The sequence below is a fragment of the Bufo gargarizans genome, chromosome 10 (genome assembly GCF_014858855.1).
Source record: "Bufo gargarizans isolate SCDJY-AF-19 chromosome 10, ASM1485885v1, whole genome shotgun sequence".
Lineage (NCBI taxonomy): Eukaryota > Metazoa > Chordata > Amphibia > Anura > Bufonidae > Bufo > Bufo gargarizans.
In genome coordinates, this window is record NC_058089.1 from 75,003,331 (window position 1) to 75,020,296 (window position 16,966).

Genomic DNA, 16,966 nt, shown 5'->3' on the forward strand with positions numbered 1-16,966 from the left:
GTTTGTCTGATAATATTTACATCCTATAGACAAAGGGATTTTGCTAACCAGTGGATACTGAACAACTAACTGGTTGGTACTGGGATCCGCACCAATGTCAAGTGGGGACCAGTTCCCTTGTTCTGAAAAAGTGGTAGGTCAAGCATGCGTCCTGCCTCTCCATTCATTCTTTATGGAACTGCTAGAGACGGCCAAGCGATGTGCTCGCCAATCTCCAGCAGAAGCCTAGAGAAAGAATATAGCAGCAGGCAGTACGCTCGACCTGCCACTCCATCAGGGCAGGGCCATACTTTTTCCCTGTTGCCAACCAGTAACCATTTACAAAATGATCTGATCAGTCAACAAGCAAGGGTTTGCTTGTTTGTTAGCTGATCGCTGGCACATTTACAAGGGCAAACCATACATTTCTGATAACTGACCCCACAATGTGCCCATGTAAAAGGGCGCTAAGCCGTGCATATGACAAAAGGTTTGTGTTCCATGTCCAGAGACAACCTGAAGAACTGTGAATGCAGCTGTGGACTACAATAGAATACCTGTCACTCAGGAGCATGCATTGCTATAGGGAGTCTCATCCCCTTCCTTGCAAACCAGTTCTATGAAATATGATGGTGCAATGTCTATTCTAATGATTTATATATGATTTTAAGGAATATACTAATGTATCTACAATAGGGATGAGCGAACCTGGAAGTTCAGGTTCTCTGGGTTCGGACAAACTTCAGGTCAAAGTTCGGGACCCAAACTTGACCCTGAACCATAACTGTGAATAAAATGAATGAGTTTTAATCCTCTTCTTCTGCTTCTGTTCAAACTCCACTTCATTCAGCCAATCTCCATCAGCTCCCTGCTTCATTGTGTTGTGAAATGGTAACAATGCTCTGTATTATTATATTACTGCGTTATTATTGTATCCGTTATGTATGGAACATAAGCTATAATAAAACTTAATAATATTGCTTGATTTACAGGAACAGAAGTCCACTCTCTACCTATCAAGCACATTATCAAAAAGTCATGAGTGGTCTTGAGATTCTGCTCTTTTAGCCAGTAACAAATGATCCCCTTGGTTTTACTTTTATTTCCTGTTATAACTAAAGAGACCAGATGGCTTTCTAATGCGGGACTCGTAGAAAAATGCACACTGCTGGGATGCATTGTTTGCACTTCAGGCCTGCAGAATTAATTTTTCATAAGCATGGTGCATTTAAAAAGAAGTCTGCTCAACTTCCCAAGGGCAATGTTCATACTAAAAGCAGCGTACCCAGGTAAATGTGTCAGATTCTCAGCAGGCTTAGGCTGGTTTACTGGGCTAATACTTTATCTTGAGCACTATTAGAAAAATCCTTGCTTTCTAGTTCACTGATAAATTAGCATTAGTATGCTGATAATTGTTGTTGGAACGTGCTTTCATTGTAATATGCTAGATATCATTTGTCACTGCTAAAGAGTTTGATAAGGATTTTAGTTCATTTAGTACAAATCCATCCAGCTGCCTCCTAATATTATGCACTACTTGCAGGTTGTAACTATAGGGGAGATTTCCTTACACCATTTTTATGGTGTAAAATTTTTTACTTTTTAAATACCAAGGTTTTGTTGCAAGTGGCATTTCTAAGCCATGACTTTCCAGAAAGGGGGCATAGTGAGGGCAGGGCATTTCCTAGAGTAAATGAAGACAGAAACCTACAGCAGGTATGAGCTGCCATAGATTTCAGTTTTGGTGCATGAACTGTTGGAGGATGTGCCTAATTTATGATCAGACCTGTGCCTTCCCATAAATTAGGCACATCCTCCAGCAGCGCATATCCATCTTGATAAATCTCACATTGCATTCAGGATCTAGGTTTGGTGTACAGTAAACACTACCCCCCAATGTATACATGTGACTTGCACATGGGTTAGCAACCAGATGTCTGCCAACAGTGTCACTTTTTAGCATACATTTTACTGGTATACAGTACATTTACTTTAAAAAGAACTTCACACCATGAAAACGCAGTGTAATCTGCCAGCCGCATGCAATAGAGCAGGAGGAGCTGAGCAGATTGATATATCGTTTTGTGGAGAAAGATTCAGTATAACTTGTATTTCATTTCTTAAAATTCCTTCTCATTCTGAGCTTTGGCGTCCAGGAGGCGGTCCTATCAGTGATTGACAGCCTGCCTTCTAGTGACTGTGTATACAGAGATAGCTGTCAGTCCCTTATAGGACCATCTCCTGGACTTTACACCCCAGAATGAGCAGGAATATAAATGAATATAAATGAATGATATGCAAGTTATGCTAAATCTTTTCCAATAAAACTATATATCAATCTGCTCGGCTCCTCCTGCTCTGTACCATGGTGCCAGCAGCTCAGATACCATGTTCAATGCGACAGGTTTCCTTTAACTACATTGAAAAGTGTACTCTACTATGCTTTGCATTACAGCGGTAAAAAATAAAAAATAAATTAAAAAATATATATATATATATATACTTGGCAGTATACAGTACCTTACTTTTCACTGAGACTAAAAGGCAGATCTTTGCAGCTGTATAGGTATACGGTAGGTTGTAGGTCCAGCAAATACACTCCATGTAACATAATGAGAACACAATGCAAACCCACTCTTAGGGTCCATTCACACGTCCGTTTTTTCTTTCCTGATCTGTTCCGTTTTTTTGCGGAACAGATCAGGACCAGATCTGGACCCATTCATTTTCAATGGGTCCTGGAAAAAATCGGACAGCACAATGTGTGCTGTCCGTTTCCGTTGTTCCGTTCCGCATGTCCGTTTAAATATAAAACATGTCCTATTCTTTTCCGCAAAATTCGGATCCTGGTACAATACAAAGTCAATGGATCCGCAAAAAACGGAAGACATTCGGATGTCATTCCGTATGTCATCCGTTTTCTGCGGAATCCGCAAAAAACGGATGACATACGGAAACATTTTCAGGAACAACGGATCCGCAAAAAACGGCCCGAAAATCGGGATATAGGAAAATACTGACGTGTGAATGTAGCCTTAAGCTGTTTTATGTTGAATAACGACGTGCAGCAGACGTAATTTACCCACTTTGTTGATCCAGAGGATGGAAACTAATTGCTATGAAAGATTATGATGTGGAAAGATTTGATTGTCAATCAAGATCAATCACCTACCCTGATTATCTTCTACTGATAATGCATGAAGGACAACACTGGGGACTTAAACATGTGCAATCCAGTACAAACGTAACTGAGCAAAATGGATCACTGGATGGCGCCAGTTAGCATTTAGCATAATACCATAATCAGAAATTCTATAATTTAGGTCATTCATTTGTGCATGGTAAGAATCCAAAGGTGGAGCCTTGCTTTAATATGCAATTGTTTAGATGAAAAGGGCTTTTGCCTTATATTTAACTGGACAATACTGTTCCTAAGTGGAAAAGGAAGACATAGCCGGCTTAATTTAGTGTGTGCAAACCTTTGCACTCTACTGAATTTTGCATTATACATGTCTTGCTGGGAGCTGTCATAATGGTTGTGTGAAAGGCAAACATGGCAATCCTCTGTAGATAGCTGCTGTTTCAATAAAGACCCTGAACCTAAGCTTTGTTCTGTGCTATCATTTGGTAGTTAACCGTGAAGGAGCTGGCCATATAGCAGCAGAGAAATATATTATACTAGCTTAGCTAAAGAAATGAATAGCAAGTTGTACTAAGGTGTTCTGTCAGATGTGTCAGAAGATTTTCCAATTTACAATAAAAATATGAAAGTACTACAGTATTACAGTTTGTAGGAAAAATTTTACAACACTGTTACTGTTATCTGTAACACCTGCAGGTAGGTAAAGAGATGCACAGTGAGTCCTAAACTAGAAACCAGCCCGCTTTTTCTACCTACTGTAAGCCCTAGTTAGCAAGACTGCAACTGGCCAACAGTCACTGCTCTACTAAGGTGCAGAGACAGACAAATACCTAGAGGCAAAAGACACAAAGACAGAGTCATACATAAATGGGTCAGAACCATGAGGACAACGTAGTACAAAAACGAGAGACAGAGAGTGGTCAAAGGACAAGCCAAGGTCAAAAACATAAGCAATCCAAATCAGCAAGAACCAGGAACCTAGCTAGTGAGCCCAAACAAGACTATCACTGGTGTACGGCCAGAAGGAGGTTTAATAACTTCACAGTTTTAACAGTAAAGTAATACTTTCCATTTTATCAGATTAAGCTGAACTGACCACATGTTCACATATTATAAGTAATATTATGTTGAAGAAATAGTATTTCAGGGTTGATGCAGCAAAATTGTATTTGCATTGATAAAGCAGCCATATGATAAATACACATGTGCAGCAAACTTTAACTTGACTTTTTAATTCTCTTTTGTTGTATTAAGTGTACTGTAACTACGCTCTCAGATGACTTTTCAGAATAAGCTGCCATATGTGTGTACATCAGTAATGGCACTATTTCTGGAAATGATATGACTTGTATTCTGTATTCTTGAGCAATAATTTATCTGCAGTTCTCAGTTGTCCCAGAGCTAGTAGAAAGAGACTAGCTGTTATGATGTCTCCCATAGATTGCCCAGGGAAAACAAGACATTCCTCTTCACTCTCTCCTAGCCTAGCTCAGCTAGCTCCGCTGAATATATTAATGCCTTTCCCTTAGCCATTCTTGCTTAATTCTGGAAAAAAAATTACTTATAATCCATATGCAAATGATCAGTGCACTGACGGCAGGCCTGAGCGACTCGGTGCATCCTTGCTCCTCCTTCTTCTTCTTCCAGCTCCTTCTTATCCTTATTGATTGACAGGGCCAGTCTATATGACTATGCAGGAACATAGCCCTGTCAATCAAAAAGGAAAGGGAGGGGCTGACAGAGGAAGCAGAAGGTGCAAGGTAGCACCGAGTGACTTGGGCCCACCCTCAGTACATTTAATTGTTAATTTGCACATGGATAAGTACAAACTCTAAAAGGCATTGCAAGTGGCTAAACAGTGAATGTCCTAGTGACAAGTTAATGTTTGCTATATTGGTATAATGAAGCCCTGCAACTTTCTTTTTTTAAAACAGCATGGCAGGCTCTTATTCAGACTGGTCACCTTCTGTAGTTATTTGGATGTAAATGAAAATAATTAATGGGACTGAATTATGAATTTCCATTAGCTGATTTTCCTGAACCTTGAATATATTTGCCTGTGAAATGCACTCAGTGAAGCAGAATATTTTTAGAAGTAACACAACGTTTTTCTCAGGCAATTTGTGTCAGGTTACACCCCAACATTCACATTTCACATCGTTTTTAACATTTAACAGCAAATAGACCAATTATATATGACTATAATCTTATACAACTGCAGCAAAAATAATAGCTATTCAAAAAGTCAACAATTTTTATATCAGAATTTATTACATTTTTATATATTTGCAAAATGTTACCATATTTAATGTTTGGGAACATCAAAGTAAATTCTATAAACATGTTTGATTAAAAGTAGGTGAATTGAAACTCAGTAACTCCCATTTGACCCCACTTACAATATGTAGCAGCGCAATCTTTTGTTGCCACTGTATTAACCACTTCAAGACCCTGTGATTTTCAATTTTTGCATTTTTGTTCACTCCCTGCCTTACCGGAGCCATATATTTTTTTTTCCTTTCACATGTATAAGGAATTATTATAATTTTTTGTACACAGTGTTGCACTTTCTACTAGTGCCATTGAATACTGCATACAATGTAGTGGGAAGTTGGAAAGGAAATTCTAGAAAAAAAAGACATTCCATCCTAGTTTTGTTTTTATGGCATTTCCTATGTAGTAAAACTGAGCTGTTACCATCCACTCACTGGGTCAGTATGATTACAGAGATACCACATTTTTATGTTTTTGTTTGTGTTTTAATACTTAAAGGGAACCTGTCATCAATTTTCTGCTGAGCTCACTGAGGGCATCATAAAATAGTGACAGAAATTCTGATGTCAGCGCTGTGTCACTCGTGAGCTAAATGTCAGAGGTTGCTGTGAACCAGGATCATAATCATTGCAGCCCAGGCCGGGAAAAGAGTCAAATCCACCTCAGAAGAGTCCTGGTTATTCATAATCTCCTGCTCTCTCACCCATCTACTAATGATTGGCAGTTCTCTCCTAGAGAGAAAGGGAGAAAACTCGGTAGAAGGAGGTCAGTCATCAGCAGGTGGCCAGGAGAGCAGGAATTCATGAATAACCAGGAAAATCAAAGGGGCAGTAACAATTAAAACGTGATATTTATTAGTATGACTAAAACATATATAGTCCCCTTACAAGACAAACAAACAGACACAGTCGGGTCCTGCGTACAGGTGTGCCACTGGGAAGTGGCTCACTGTACACAGAGTCCCTAGAGCGAGCCCTTTATAAGGCTGTGTGGACCCCAAGGGTCATGAGGTGCCACAAATGGTGCTAAGAGACCCCGGCAAGGGTGTCCTGAATCCCACTTGGAGAGCAGGGGAATACCCAGTCGGGGTGGAAATAAGGATGGATCTTACCAGTGACGAGTCAAACCGTGCTTGGTATCAATCGGGCACAGGAGACGACCAAGGGTAAGTTCTTATTCCAGCACGTGGATTAGGTGTTCCTATTTGAGGGAAGGGTTCTTCGTAGGTAGGGTGATGCCTGTTGAAAAGCTGTCCCTGTCGCGCCCTACTTGACCTACTGTGACCCTGTTACCCTAACACGGGATCCGCGCCCTGCAAGGGGTGGTCCCGTCCGGAACCTTACCCTGGACTAAGGTCCCTATGAGACCCTGTCAGGGTGATGGGGAGGAGGACACCTAATCTAGTTAGACTAGAGATAGTGATAACACCGTGGATAAAAGAAGGTATGCTCATATGTCCCTACGCGTTTCTTCAAAACAGAACATACACGGGAAGAATACTAGTACTAACAACCTCTTGAATCGTCAGGGGACGGGGGTTGGTCATTCGGTAAACTTAGTCTATTTAAGAGAGACCTCATAGCCACATAAGAAACTATGCTTATGCTGGGCAATTAGGAGGGAGGGAGAGCGCTGCCAGATGCCATACACCCGGCCTCAGTGAAACCGATTGATGCCGGCCTAGCTAGATGGATGCCATACGCACCAAGGCCTGATTATGTACCTGGACTTTGCCACACACATTCTAGATATAAATTAACCACGCTACCCACTATCAAGTGGTTAGTGGTAGCCAGTACCTTCCTCCTAATTGCCCAGCATAAGCATAGTTTCTTATGTGGCTATGAGGTCTCTCTTAAATAGACTAAGTTTACCGAATGATCTATTCTAGTCTGTCTTGAGCCACTGGTGTCTAGTAGTACATCACCGACACTTAGTGACTTAGGCAGCAGCCACTAGTACCAACCCCCGTCCCCTGACGATTCAAGAGGTTGTTAGTACTAGTATTCTTCCCGTGTATGTTCTGTTTTGAAGAAACGCGTAGGGACATATGAGCATACCTTCTTTTATCCACGGTGTTATCACTATCTCTAGTCTAACTAGATTAGGTGTCCCCCTCCCCATCACCCTGACAGGGTCTCATAGGGACCTTAGTCCAGGGTAAGGTTCCGGACGGGACCACCCCTTGCGGGGCACGGATCCCGTGTTAGGGTAACAGGGTCGCAGTAGGTCAAGTAGGGCGTGACAGGGACAGCTTTTCTCCCTGCGGCCCCTCAACAGGTATCACCCTACCTACGAAGAACCCTTCCCTCAAATAGGAACACCTAATCCACGTGCTGGAATAAGAACTTACCCTTGGTCGTCTCCTGTGCCCGATTGATACCAAGCACGGTTTGACTCGTCACCGGTAAGATCCATCCTTATTTCCACCCCGACTGGGTATTCCCCTGCTCTCCAAGTGGGATTCAGGACACCCTTGCTGGGGTCTCTTAGCACCATTTGTGGCACCTCGTGACCCTTGGGGTCCACACAGCCTTATAAAGGGCTCGCTCTAGGGACTCTGTGTACAGTGAGCCACTTCCCACTGGCACACCTGTACGCAGGACCCGACTGTGTCTGTTTGTTTGTCTTGTAAGGGGACTATATATGTTTTAGTCATACTAATAAATATCACGTTTTAATTGTTACTGCCCCTTTGATTTTCCTATTACGCCTTACAGCAGTACCTTGGGGAGAGGTGCGGCTGCACCGTTCTCACCCTCACAGGACAACTCTATCTCTTTTTTTGCTATGAATAACCAGGACTCTTCTCAGGTGGTCATGACCTAGTCCAGTCTGCAATGATTATGATGTTGGTTCTTGGCAACCACTTATTTTTAACTTATAAATGACAGACATCTGAAATCATCTCGCCTGTCTCTACTTTATTCTGCTGTTAGTATGGGCAGCATAAAGTTGATGACAGATTCCCTTCAAAAAAAAAAAAAAAGCTTAAACAAAACTATTGTTTTCTTTGCAACACCATATTCTGACCCCATCATTACTTTTTATATATTTACATCTAAGGAGTTGGGGGAGGACAGATTTTTTTTTGTGGGATGATCTGTAATTTTTAGTATGTTCACCATGCAGAATGAATAACTTTATATTTTAATGGGTTTTTGGGATGCGGTGGTGCAAGTGATCCTTATTTTGGGAAAAAGGGGTGATTTGACTATTTTTTTTATTTTTTTATAAAAAAAAATTAAACTTATTTATAGTTATTTTATTTTATAGTTCCCATAGTGCACCTGAAAATGTGATTGTTAGCTTGCTTCTACCATAGACTGCAATGAATTACCATTGCAGCCTATAAGACACATGAAGGGCTCAATTGGAACTATTGCTGTGGCAGCCTAAGAAAGCACAAGGTTACCACAATGAATGAATAGCTCCCTCGATCTTGACATGGTGGAGCCATTCAGTCCCTGGGAAAGCTGTTCTCCAGGGAAAAGCCTATCAGATGCCATGGTCACAACTTACCCAGTCATCTGTGCGGTTAAGTTGTGTGATCAGAATTATTGCAGATCACAGACATTATCTACGGTTGTCTTCTGCAGAAACTCGACAGCTATGGTGCCTTCCCAGCCCCTGCTTAAAGACTTAACTTACACTGTACATGTATGGTGGAGGTCGGGAAGTGGCTAATAAATGTAGGATATGCTATAAATATCTGTTTGGTCTGACCACTGAAACCCAAACAATCCTGAGACTGGGAGTGTCTGATTCCCTGCTTCTATAAGAAAGTTATTTATGTGCATGGTCTGCCTCCAATTCACTATAATGGAAAGTGACATGCATTTCCACTTCTCTCTGTATAAAATGGAAGGGTATTCAGTCGAAGGTTCCTATGACCAAACGAAATATCCTATCAATGGTTCTGAAACCCTCTTTATCTGGATCACATTCGAATGTTATGTGCCATGTATATGCTCCACATATAAAGAAAAAGATAGGTGTACTGTAAGTGAATTTGGCAATGTGGTTGACCATTGTAGTCCCTTCTATCTATACTTTGTTATGGATCATAAAGAGGTTTTCTGACATTTCTTTACTGATGACCTATCCTCTAGATAGGTCATCAACATCTGCTTGTTGGGGGTCTGACACCAGGAACCCCCCAAATCAGCTGTTTGAGTAGGCAGAGGCGGTCACAGTAGCACCGTGGCCTTTTCTGTGCTCATCAAACAGCTGGAAGGCGGGGGTTCCAGGTGTCAGAAGTTTTGAAAAATTTGATTCGACTGCTTCATTGAACTTTGACAAGAAATTTGATCAGTTTTTTATTCGACTTACAAATCGATTTCTATTGTATAGAGTGATATAGTAAAAATCACAGCATTAAAGGAGATTCCTTAAATTACGATTTATTTTGTGATAGTTAAATGCGACAATAACGTGTTAATGCGTTTTCGGCTATATTAGCCTTCATCAGATACAGTGCCGCTTGATGGTGGAGTCTTAGGATGAAAAGACACACATGAAGGTAAGGTGCTGTCAGCACACACGGAGCTACTGGTGCTGACAGCACCTTACCTTCATGTGTGTCTTTTCATCCTAAGACTCCACCATCAAGCGGCACTGTATCTAGATGTCGGATGAAGGCTAATATAGCCGAAAACGCGTTAACACGTTATTGTCACATTTAACTATCACAAAATAAATCGCTATTTAAGGAATCTCCTTTACTGCTGTGATTTTTACTATATTACGACTGGGGTGGGAACCCTATACACAACAGACGGTGTGAAAAAATTTGTTCTATACATATTGTATAGAGTGGGCAGAATGGCAGGGAACGGTGATCACAACTCCCCTGGTCATTTTTCCCCTCAGATGCTGCACTCAATGCTGATCGTGGCATCTGTGAATCACATTCAACCTTTCAGGTGTAAAAGAAAATCCCTGATAATATCACCACACACGCCCGGCGTGATCATGTGGTGATGTCATCACGCTCGCCGTAGGTCCTCTGGCGTTTTTTTTTTTTTCAATCAAGATGAGAGTGGATGGACTCTCTGCAAGCAGGTGGATGAGGTGAGTATTTTTTTTTTTTCGTACTACTATTTTAGAAAAATTTGATTTGTTACCATGAAACCTGAGGTAATTCAGCTTTGTGACAAATCCCATTTTTCCTGAAATTCAGATAAAAATACAATTCTGATACTTCGATTCACTCAACACTAATGTTCACCATGCACATTAAATGGCATAATATTTAATGTTTTAATAGTCTAGACCGTTTTGGATGAGGTGATGCCAATCTTATAATTTCTTATTTAGATTATAAATGAGAAAACTTTTTTTAAGTTTAGCTTTAAACACGGAATTACTTTGGTTTACTTTTTTAGTCCTTCTAGGACTTGAATCAGCAAAAGTTTTTTTGATTTTACAATACAATGCAATACTTCTTGGAACTTTACCAGCAATCTATTATAGCCTGCCAGAGGCAGGGTGTAACATGAGTCCTACAATGGGAGGCCCACACCTGCCAGGACAACCAATTGTCACCCCACAATTGGATAACGAGGGGGCTGACTTTTGGGACAGTAGAAGAACCCTACTGTTGTCTAGTTGATCAGATGCCACTGTTACTATTGTCCATGGCATCTGGGGGGGTTAAAAAGCTGGGATCGGCATCGCCAATTGTGCAGGTTGTTGTCAGCTTTGCAACACAGCCAACATTTGCCATGCACAGAGCAAGTTCAGTTTGTGAGCCCACTTCATCCAGTCCCTGAGCACCGATATGCTGTGATGTGCATAAGGGTTAATGGGGCTAACCTGTTTTTTTTTTTGTATTTTTGACTGCAGTAGTGTTACCTTTTCTGTTACAAACAGTAAAGATGAACCAGATTGATGAAAATGTGTAGAATAAAAGCTGTCTTGTTGCCCCTAGCAACCAATCTCAGTGCAGCTTTCATATTTAAGGAGATGAATAAGAAATGAAAGGTGAGTTCTGATTGGTTGCTATGGGCAACAAAGACACTTTTTCTTCTACGCAGCTTCATGTTTGACTTCCATCAGGAATCACCTTGTATCCATTAGAAAATGGAAGAGTGTGAACAGGGCCTGTCGTATGGGACTGCACTTGTGTAAATGATACAGTACAATAAACAAAAAATAATAATAGCAAGCAAAATAAAAAATATCCCACAAAGATTTTAGTACAGCTTTCCGTATCACCAGATTTATGGATATCTCACAGGTCAGTTATCTTTCAAATGTTATTTATGCAGTGAACACTTGTCTCATACACAGCAAGTTGTATCTTTATTCTAGGCCACTGGGATGTGTCAACCATAAATGTAGTGGTGGATGGTTATAAAATTCTGCAGAAGGCCACTTACAATGTACCCGTAGTTCTAAGTAACCAAATGTCAATGCTGTGCTTTATAACCAGCCTCGCTGAGCATGCTCCTAGCCCTTTTGTGTCAAAATCAATTATTCTACTTACTGTGGATACCATTAACAGAGTATACAATAAATTATATATATATTAATAATATATACATATATTAAGGTCAACGTACATCAACTAGGTATCTGCAAAGAACATACGTCTACCCCAAGAGTCTTCTGTTCACGTCATGTGACAGACATCATTTCACTGTCATCTCCTTTGGATGGATTGGAGGACAGAGATCAAAAGGAGTTTATTAGGATTAGTACTTCGGCCCCAGTAGATGTAATTACACTTACCAATTTGTCAATGGATATTGTAATTTGCATAAAGTTAGCAGAAAGCCCATCTAATTGCAAACAATGCAATACTATTTAGTATACAATTTAGCATAGAATGTATCCATTTCAAAATGGACAGCAGAGAACATGGATCCATCTTAAACAGACTTTACATTTAGTATCATGACATTGTGAAGATGCAAATACTATATTCACCAAAAATTAAAGCATTAACAGGTCCTGCAACATATTTCATAAAAGCATCATTTATACAAATTCAATGCATATGTTTAAAGAATACATTACCATAACCTGCAATAGGATATGAAATCCATTACACAGGCACTAAATATCAGTCAAGAAAATCTGTATATAAAGATGTATCAGCTGTAATCTGGATAAGATTCCAGCTAAAATGCAGAATAACATGCTGTATACAACCATAAAAGCTTGGTATTGCAAAACCTTGTATTACATTTTTTTACCAAAAAAGAAGAATGTTAAAATAGCCCAATTAATCCTCCCAGACTCCTGATCAGTGGCCCCTGCATCAAATGCCATGTTCTCAGCATGGTATAAGGAAAAACAGAACAGCATAGTCCAGATGAAGATCCTATTATTCCGGTTTTGCTTTCATTTGGAAATAAAGGCTTGTTAGGTTGGTTGCAATAATATACTCACCATGTCCCCCTCTTGTTAAGAATGGGGTCCTGTTAATGGCGATAGGGACGGTTCCATGCTTGTTATGAAAATGGTGCACATGGTGAGTGGTACTGAGGCTGGATGATACCCGTGCTGTGTCCGAGACCCTGGCCAGTGTCAGAAGGCCAAGGGGAAAAAGGGTCCGAACCCAGTGGCCGAAACTGGCCATGACCCCCAGGGGGCTGTCCGATGCTCCTCTGGGGGCCAGGGGAAAGGGCAAGTACAAGCCTTTCCTTTCCCAAATCAGCATGTCATGCTGACCCCCATTGCCTGTCTCAGACTATCTCCCCCTCTGATGCCCAAATGGGGAGGTAGGATTCTTCTGTCTGGGAAGAAAATGAGGGTTATTACATTTGTGGGCTTTATCCTCCTCCAGCATCCATTTATTCACTCAAATATCCAGATTTTAAAAATTGTACAAGCCTAACGGAATACAAATGATAAAAAATCCTTGATATTTGGGGGGATCCCCCCCCAAGGCTCCCCAAAAAATCTGTCCTTCTTCTTGTGTTAGCAGAATCCAAAAATGGCAAAGCAGAGGAATAGACAAGTGCCCTGGTTTATTTCAGTAAGCCCTCAATGTGGATAAATCTCATCCAGTGAAGCTGTAGAAAATTCAACATCATGGACAGCGAAAGAGAGAAATGGAGGAGGAAAGGAGGATTGTGGCATAGAGAAAAAACAGATTCACCACACAAATATTCCGTTTCAGATGCTCCTGTGTTTTCCGAGATGGGCTGCTATAATTCCTCACCCAAAAAATGCACAGTGTCCAAGCCCTATATGCTTTCTTCACACCAAAAAATAAAAAACAAAGGAGGATTATAAAAAAAAAACGAGATAAGAATAATCAACAGCAGAGGAAAGAGAGAGAGAGATCTGCCTGTGTGTGCTGCAGAGAGAAAGAGGAAGGAGGGAGGGAGGAAAGAGGGGGAGGGGTGAGAGAGATGAGAAGAGAGAGAAGGTGGGGGAGAGCGAGAAAGGGAGAGAGAAAGAGAGAGATACAGAGGTACGTAAGAGAAAGAAGCACATATACTGTAGCATGCATTGAGACAGGCCGGAGGCAGGTGCATGCAGGCGGACACTGAACAGGAAGAGCCTAAGAAAGGTGCCCAGGAAAGTGTGGGCGACAAAGGAAACGAGGGAGTCATGGGGAAGACAATGACACCAACCCAAACAGAGTGGGAAGCAGAGAGTGGGAAAATAGAGCTGAATGAGGAGTGCAGGGAACAAGGAACAGAGATGCTGATGAACAGGTGGAGGATGCAGCACGGAGGAAGATGAGAGAGGTCTATACACTATATAACACTGTGATATAGAGCAAAATAATGAGACGAGGATTCCAGATCACTGAAAGGTGAGAAGGAACACTATGTGACTGATCAGCCAAGACGATAATGGTAGAAAGAGGAATATAACCCATATGATGGGAAATATTTGAGAGGAAAAATGTACTGCCAGAAAAAGACAGAAAGGTTTAATAAAGAAGAAACTGTAACATTTGGGGGGCAATAAACGTCCAATAAAAAAAAAAAGAAACTGATGAAAGTGAGGGAAAAGTGATAGATCCTCTTTACCCTTATACGCACACCTGGAAAATACACAAAAAAAGCAGTGGGCTATATTTTAGGAGAAGGAGGGGGTTATCACCCTGTGATCCTTCACACCAATACCCTCCTCCATCAGCTCCGAGAAATAGTTTCCTCCTACGCAATCATTCTATAGATACACCCTTTTAAAATGATTGGAAAAAGGCGGAGGTAGAGGAGAAGGATGCTTGAAGAATGTACACAGGGCAGAGGCAAGGAAGATTATAGCCATGCAAAAAGAGACAAGCAGACTGAAGTGGTATAGAAGGAAGAGGGGTAGGCTTCTATGAAGAGGACAACATTCAGATCTGAGTTTATAAACCAAAAAGAAGAATATAGTCAGAGTCCCTATATAGTTAATAGGATTCAAATGTAAAGAGGAAATATCAGAAGACTTAACATGGAATGATGTCAGAGAAGAAGAATATAGTCTATTCATAACAAAACTAACAGAAGTAGGAATGTTAAGGAAAATTATCCATATCAAAGTCACATACTGGTAGATGAATCCTAATATATTCAATATTTAGAGAACATCCTCACCCCAATGCATTTATAAAATGTAAGGAATCACTCCCATTATGAACATAGAATAAAAGTAACGCACAAGACAAAAAACTAAACTTTATTATTATCCATATTATCAGTTATACTCAAGATTAGTGATGGACGAACATCAGCCAGGACGATTCGCAAACACAATCAAATGTTCGCAAACCGCAAGTTCGCGGTGGGCCCCATTCACTTTAATGGCAGGCGAACCTGAAAAACCTTCAGGTCATATTTGCAGCTACCAAATACTTACTAGAAGTGCACAAATCATCCCATAACATGGACAGTGACATACCAGAGGGGGCTCAATGGCAAAAATTCCCACAAAAAATATGTATTTTAATCAGGGGCCATTTCTATGTGTCTTAAAGAGAAATTGTCAAGAATGTGCCCTGCTGGAGCCTAAAAGATTTTTCTTTTAGACCATGGGAGTACAGGCCCCATTAAGCAGTCACCGGACAGAAAACATCAAGTAATTGTGTGGCTGGAGGTATAGTAGACAGTCATTGGATATCAATTTTACTGCAGGCCAGTGGACTACAGGCCCCAAAGATTAGGCATTTACCATACAGAAAAGAACAATTAATAATGTGGCTGGTGGTACATTAGGCGGTCACCGTATAACAATTTTACTGTTGGCCAGTTAGATTACAGGCCCCAAAAATTATGCATTCACCGTACAGAAAACATCAAGTGATTATGTGGCTGGAGGTAGATTAGACGGTCAATGGATATCAATTTTACTTCAGGCCAGTGGACTACAGGCCCCAAAAATTATTTATTCACTGGACAGGAAACATCAAGTGATTATGTGGCTGGAGGTAGATTAGGCGGTCACCGTATAACAATTTTACTGTTGGCCAGTGAAGTACAGGCCCCAAAAATTATGCATTCACCATACAGAAAAGAACACGTGATTATGTGGCTGGAGGTACATTAGGCGGTCACTGTATAACAATTTTACTGTTGGCCAGTAAGATTAAAGTCCCCATAAATTATGCATTCATTGTACAGAAAAGATCAAATGATTATGTGGCTGGAGGTACATTAGGCGGTCACCGTATGACAATTTTACTGTTGGCAAGTTAGATTACAGGCCCTAAAAATGATGCATTCATTGTACAGAAAAGATCAAGTGATTATGTGGCTAGAGGTATATTATATGGTCATTGTATATCAATTTTAATGCGGGCCAGTAGAGTACAGGCCCCAAACATTAGGCATTCACCGGACAGAAAACATCAAGTGGTTATGTGGCTGGAGGTATATTAGATGGTCATTGGATATCAATTTTAGTGCAGGCCAGTACAAAGACATGTCAAATACATATGTTTAGAAGAATTAAAAATAAAATATTTGATTAAAAACATGGCTTACGAAACCCCGCCTCTTGAAAAAAAAAACAATGGTAATAGGTGAAATTCAATTAAACGTGGTAGTCACAGGTGTTCAATTCCTCTGAGATCCATGTCTCATTCATTTTTAGAAATGTGAGGTAGTCCACACTGTTGTCAGCTAGGCGAGTGCGCTTATTGGTCACGATCACCCCTGCTGCACTGAACGTCCAAGCCAAGAGTTCCATGGCAAATTGTACCAGGTATGGCCACAGGTCAAGCATGCACACCCAGTAGTCAAGGGGTTGCTCGCTTCTCAGAGCGTCCACATCGGCAGTTAACCCCATGTAGTCGTTCCCTGAGGCTGGTTCCGGAGGGTGGCTGTCGGTGCGTTGGCTGCAAGATTGATCTCCTATTCGAAGTGACCAACACATCTTAAAACCGGCTTCTTCTTGCATGCGTTGTAGAATTGGTACCCGCAACTGTTTCTCTGTCTGTGGAAATTCCTCTGCCACAACAGCAGAATGCAGCATCTCTCAAAGCAATGACTGGAAATGCTGCATTCTGACATCCCTCCGTGATGCTGGTAACATGTCTGCAATTTTGTGTATGTACCAGGGGTCTAAGTACGTTGCCACCCAGTACTGGTCCTTGCCCTTTATGCTTTTTATACAGGG

The 16,966-nt window shown here is 40.9% G+C and overlaps 1 protein-coding gene across 2 annotated transcripts in view; it reads right to left on the reverse strand.

Moving 5' to 3' along the window:
• Positions 1-16,966, reverse strand: part of NRXN2 (neurexin 2) — an 858,623-nt gene that overhangs the window by 287,226 nt on the left and 554,431 nt on the right. Inside the window, exon 1 of one of the 2 annotated variants that reach the window (XM_044270142.1) lies at positions 12,794-13,704. The exons of the other annotated variant lie outside the window; for it this stretch is intronic. Coding sequence (XP_044126077.1) covers positions 12,794-13,064 — 271 coding nt within the window. The 5' untranslated portion in view covers positions 13,065-13,704. Of the gene's footprint in view, positions 1-12,793; positions 13,705-16,966 lie in introns of those variants that run through there. 2 annotated transcript variants of the gene reach the window in all.